The following is a 5,923-nucleotide window of genomic DNA, read 5'->3' as shown; positions in this document are numbered from 1 at the left end:
TTTTATGATCTTCTTTTTGAATTTTAGAATTCCTATGAATCAGAGCATCTATCATTATCCATTCCTGAAGGCATATGGAATCAGCACACCGTCAGACTGCTTGTTTCCAAAAACAACATGGATCCAGGACTGAATGGTTTTGGACGGGACAGTTCCGGACAGGAAAGTTTTGGATGGGATGGGCCGATTACCGTCCCCAGTGGTTCGTTCTGTTTGGTTTTCCGAACAGAACGAAATCAAATTTGAACAGATCATCACACAGACCCGTGTGCAGTTTTTGTTCTAATTTTATTCTTATGTGCGAATTTTGTTAGTTTTTTGCACAAAAAAAGAACAGAACAAAGAACAAGGCCCTGTCTGGTTCTTTCGTGTGAATTTTTTGTTCGTTTCAAAAAAAACAGAACAAAACAACCATGTCTAGAGGAAAATGGGTTATAGTTGTATGGCTTTTATAATTTACTGGGTTGCTACAAGGAATTTGCAGCTATTCATGGGGCAATAATGTTCTTTTTCTGGGGGCAAAACATAGCAGTAGCATTCAATCTGAATAGATGAGCCCATGGATATAAAAACATGGGAGAATGTCCAAAAGTTGGAGGATCTAGGGCCCCAAAACGCTCAAAACTCGATCTGAGAGAAGTCGTCTTAAAATAGAAAAATGGGTAAGCTTACGTTTCACGCCTGGACCTCCTTGGACGAGCAGCAGCTGTGGTCTCTTCTTTCTGATCATCTTCCTTGGCGCTTCCACTGTCACTTTCCTCAGCGGGCTTGGCGCTGACTACAGCTGGAGCTGGCGCCTGAAGAAATAAACTCACAAAGCTTATATCAAAAACATATTCTAAGCGATCGAGCAGACGATGACACGATGCTTTCAGAAAGTAACTGAAGAAACTAACCGTTGGCTTCTTCTTCCCGCCGAAGAGGATCTTGAAGATGGTCGTGAGAAGGACAGCGGCCACCGAGACGAGGACGCCGATTGTCACATTGGGCTGCTGCTCTCCCTTCTCGATCACCTCCTGTAAATAAATTAAAAAAAGATATACCAAATTTCAGACTTCTATCGACGGTAAAGAAGAAGAAGAAGTGAGAAGATGACGCGCACCGTGATCTTGGGCTTGTAGGGCTTCAGGAGAGGGATGTCCGCCACTTGGTAGAGAAGGTCGAACACCTTCTTCTGAAAGTCGCGCGGCCAAAGTAGAACCCAATTCAGATGCCAAGATAGATATCACAGGTAAGAAGAAAGCAAGAGAAGGTAAAGTATAGGCCGTGGGCGGCTGACCTGAATGCCGGCGAGGGCGGGGGCGGCGGCGGCGGCCTTGTCCTCGTCGGCCTTCTCCTTGGCCTTCTCGGCCTCGAACTTGGGCTTCCAGGCGGTTTCTCTCAGGGACTCGGCCGCCTTCTCGTCGTCGACGACGAGGATGTTGTCGAAGAGGATGCCGTCCTGCATGGTCCAGATCTCGATGCCGACGGCGGCGATGGGCTCAAAGTCGGGCTTGTCCAGGCGGTAGTAGTCGGGGTTGGGGATCTCCCTCGGCTTCCACACGCCCCTGTAGGCCGGGTTGTCGACCAGCGGCGCGCGCCACTTGCCCTTGTAGGCCGGGTTCTTCTTGGTGGGCCGCTTCCACTCCCCGCACCCGGGCGCCGCCTCGCACCGGGGGTTGTCCACCTTGGGCGCCTCCCACTGCCCGTCCTCCTCGTCGTCCCAGTCCTCCGGCTTGGTCGCCTCCGGGTCGTCGATCTCCTCCGGCTCGTCGTCCAGCCACCTCCGGCTTGACCGCGTCCTCGTCCTCGATCTCGGCCGGCGCGTCCTCGTCCCAGTCCTCCGGCTTGGCCGCCTCCGGGTCGGGGATCTTGGGCCGCTCGTCCCAGTCCTCCGGCTTCGCGTCGTCCGGGTCGGGGATCGTCTCGGGTGGGACCAGCGGCGGGTCGAAGTCGTCGGCGGAGAGCAGGTCGGCGGCCTTCTTCTCCTCGCCGTCGAGCAGGATCTTGAGCCGGTTGTCCGGGGTGAGGACGGCGGTGTAGACGTGGGAGAGCTTGTCGTAGGGGACGGAGGGCGGCAGCTTGAGGTGGTGCTCCGCGTAGGCCCCCGTCTTGGGGTTCTTCATCTTGAGGATGAAGTGCACCTTGTTGGTCGCCCCGCACTTGTCCGGCCCGAACATGATCGAGTAGGGCGACTCGTTGTCGAACTCTCTGGGGCTCCACCCCGCCGCCTGGGGCCGCAGGAACTTGAGGTACGCCCCCCCGCACTCCAGCCCGTTCTGGAGCCGAGCCTCGTACTGCAGAACCACCGTCCTCCCCTTGAGCTCGATCGCCTCCTCCGCTTCCTTCACGATCGCGTATTTCCTCGCCGGCTCCGACGCGAGCAGCCCAAAGTCCTCGTGCCCCTCGCTCTTCGAGTGTTTCCACGTACCTGTCGGCCAAGGAAGGAAGACACAAGATGAGACGCGGGCGAAGTTTTCCATGGACATCCCACATTTTTCCAAGATTAATTAATCGATCAACAAAGTCTGAACGGAGTTTTGTATGGCCAAACATGAAGGAGAACAAATCTTAGGCAGCATAAAAATGCAGTCTGAAGAAAGCGCGAAACAACAGCCATTTCTGAGTTTCAAAAGAGATATTTACGGTTAAACCATGAGGTCGCTCTCTGCAGATCTTACTACAAACTAGACAGGTGGTGATAATATGTATGGCGAAAAAGGATGCCCAACTCGAAGCTTGTTCTCGTCATTTACTTCGCCATCGGGATTTCAGTGCACAGTGAGAGAAACCAGGTAGAATCGAGATCCCGTTGTCCCTACAGATGCTTATTTAGGTAAAATAGACGTGTTCCCTAATGCTTTCTTCGAAACGCCTTCCCTGATGATACAATCGCCAAGTATCCTCAAACTAAACTTGATCGTCCAACATTCAGCAATAATCCTAGAAAATGAGACAGTCGGAAGAGCATACATACCCTTGTAGTCCTCCTTCTCCGACACCGTCCAACGCCCCTCAAATGTCTCGTCGAACGACTCGTAGAACAACTGCACCGCACAAGTAAATTTCGCGCCATTAGAGCAGAGAAGAAGCAAAATGGCTGAATGAGCTTAGATCACTCAAGAAAAAACACCAAATCACTAGATCAGACAAAGATATGCTCAAAATAGGGTTTCATAAGGAAATAGATAAAATAAAAGGCCACCCACCGGATCCGAAGCAAGGAGCCGCTGCACGGCGAAGCAAGCAAGCAAGAACATCAAAAGCCGCGACGCGGCCATGGTCCTGGCTCCTATCATCGAAAACACTGCTCCAAGAGCAAAAGCAGAGAAGAACAACGAGATATAATCAGATCCGAGCTCGAAATCAGTAAATTTTAACAGAAACTAACACTTCCGAGCTCCACCGGCGTAGATTTTACCTGGAGAAGCACCTTTTACAGGTCGATTCCTCCTATTCGAGCAGATCCAGCTAGAACGAGCAACGGAGGCGCTTCAAATATCAAAACCTCAAAACTATTATTAAAAGTGAGTCTTTAAAGGAGGCGCTCGTGACATAACATCGACCAATCAGGAGAGTCCGAGCATGTAGAATGACCAATCATATGTCGACACGTCATCCGATGGCGTGGAGACTCCTCCTGCGCTTGTCTATTTAGGTTTCTCCTGTTTTCCTGGAACAACCCCATGAATTCATATTAGACTGGTAATCACTTTTAAACTCTTTTTTCCAATTTATGAGTATTTTGACTTTGTTTTCTGGCGTGATTAAGCACGATACAATAAGGTTTTTACTTTATGTGCTTGATTAGATTTGGCTGTGGACATTGTACTGATAAATTTGTCTTGAAAAATGTAGGCATCTAACATAATGGTTAGGTGGACAGTAGACATGGTCAATCCCTCTGAGGGGATTTGATGAGTTTTCCCATTTAAAGTTTGAGATAGAAGAATTTTTTTGTTGTATTTATGGAGATATCGTTTATTTAATGTTTTACTTGTTGGAGCTGACACTCATATAAATGAGTGGTTAAAATCTACAAGGAGAGAAATGAAAGGGAGGATGAAAGATGGCTGTTAGAAATGAAATGGGGGATGAAAAATCACGCCTGCTATTGAAATTGTAGCCAAGACCAAATTATCCCCTTCAAGCTTGTAAAAAAACTGTAAATTTAGATCTGAAACTCACTTAGAACAGTGTCGGGATCGATGACTATATAAATTGTATAAATCAATTTTTATTGAAAGATTTGAAACTTGAAAGGGCAAGCAGGGGATGCAAGTAACATCATAGTTGCACCACACAAAAGGAATACATTGGCAAAAAAGTAGGTTTTTTGTGTCCATCAAAAAAACCCTCATTGTTCGCCCGTAGAGGTATTTTTTATTTCGGAAAGGGAAATAAATTTCCCTGAAGTTTTATTTAATTATAGCAAAATTATTAGATAAAAGTGAAATAAATAGTATCAATGTAGTCATAACACTAAACGTGGCCAGTTTTTTTTTCACTCAAGACCAAAAGATAAAATGTCCACGCGATTGCCCCTTTCGCTTGATTACTGTCATGTGTTCTGTTCACAAATATCTGAATTGCAAAATAATTTTGGTGCCTCTTTTGTGCCCATCAATGTTTCTTAGTCTTTTTGTGACAAATACCGTATTTTTTATTATGCTGGTGCAAAAACAGGTAATGTGTGAAAAAAGTTGAATGTATTGAGTGATTTTCAAATATTCCATGCAACGCTAGCGATCTGATGCATTGCAGGGTGAAAATTTGATGTTTCAGAATGATTCAACTTCAAATCAAGATATCTAACGATCTAGAATGAATTTCTGGCTGGAATTCTGAGGACAGACCCGTGTCTCTCTTCTCTAGTCATCCATGTTATCTATAAATATGCACCTTTATCGATGTAAATGCATCCTATAGTCGCTCCTACTTTAGATGGCCAAGTGAAAGAAATTGGCTTTAAGATCCATCAAGTTTATGTGTTGTTCACTTAAGATTGAAGTAGAGGGGCTCTCTGCTCCAATAAACAACGAACACCAAGAAAGTGAAAATGACCCTAAGCTTTGAGGAATATAAGGATCTATTGTGAGTCTCATCACGATTATTTCATCATCTTCTTCTCAACATCATCCAACGATCAACTTCCACCCATTGACCTCGATCCATGCACATCATCCATCCATTTATTCGTCATTCATATCAAATCGTGCCCAACAATATACATTAATTATTATATGTACACATATATTTACATACATATATATGCATTAATTATCATTATTTATCATGTTTCTCTTGTTTTATAAAATAATTATTCTTGTCGTCTACTTTTTATCTATAAAAGCATTTAAATCCCTGATTTGTTTACATGTGGAGACAATCATTGCTCGTCATTGACTAGCCAAGTTATTTTATGAGTGAAGGTTTATAAAATTTATTGATTAATTAGAATAAAAATGACACTTTTATTAAATTAATTTTGACCTCATCAATATTCAAACTAGCCAAATTTAATTATAATATATATACATATATAAATTCATAGATACATTAATTGTCATAATTTATCATGCTTCTATTGTTTATAAACTAAAGATAGCACTTTATTAACTTAAAATTGATCTCATCAATAGCCAGACTAGACACATTTGAAATAGGTAATAGTGGCACCAAGGGTTGCATATAAAATAGAATATAGATCCAAGACACGACTGCTAGAAATTACCTGACCACAAACCGGGGAGGTGATCATTGTATGTACAACACAGAGATATATGCAAACTTAGAACTCCTGGGATAGCACTTGAGAGTCCAAAGATAGATGGTCAGTCGTTACTATAAATATAACCCTCGAATGATCACCTAGAGAGCCCCAAAGTAGATATGAAAGGGAAATATAACCTTGCTCGTAGGTGGAAGCGACAAGAAGATGCTG

The 5,923-nt window shown here is 44.5% G+C and overlaps 1 protein-coding gene across 1 annotated transcript; it reads right to left on the bottom strand.

The window, feature by feature from the left end:
* Positions 1 to 504: 504 nt before the first annotated feature.
* On the bottom strand, positions 505 to 3,538 carry LOC144704066 (calnexin homolog). The gene is given in 8 exon segments (XM_078576292.1): positions 505 to 797; positions 897 to 1,016; positions 1,103 to 1,174; positions 1,280 to 1,763; positions 1,765 to 2,410; positions 2,957 to 3,026; positions 3,189 to 3,286; positions 3,401 to 3,538. Coding segments are annotated over 7 exon segments (1,611 nt in total). The 5' UTR covers positions 3,279 to 3,286; positions 3,401 to 3,538; the 3' UTR covers positions 505 to 668.
* Between the last annotated feature and the right edge of the window lie 2,385 nt (positions 3,539 to 5,923).

The sequence above is a fragment of the Wolffia australiana genome, chromosome 6 (assembly GCF_029677425.1).
Source record: "Wolffia australiana isolate 7733 chromosome 6, ASM2967742v1".
In the NCBI taxonomy this organism is placed as follows: domain Eukaryota; kingdom Viridiplantae; phylum Streptophyta; class Magnoliopsida; order Alismatales; family Araceae; genus Wolffia; species Wolffia australiana.
This window is presented reverse-complemented; position numbering and strand designations above follow the sequence as displayed.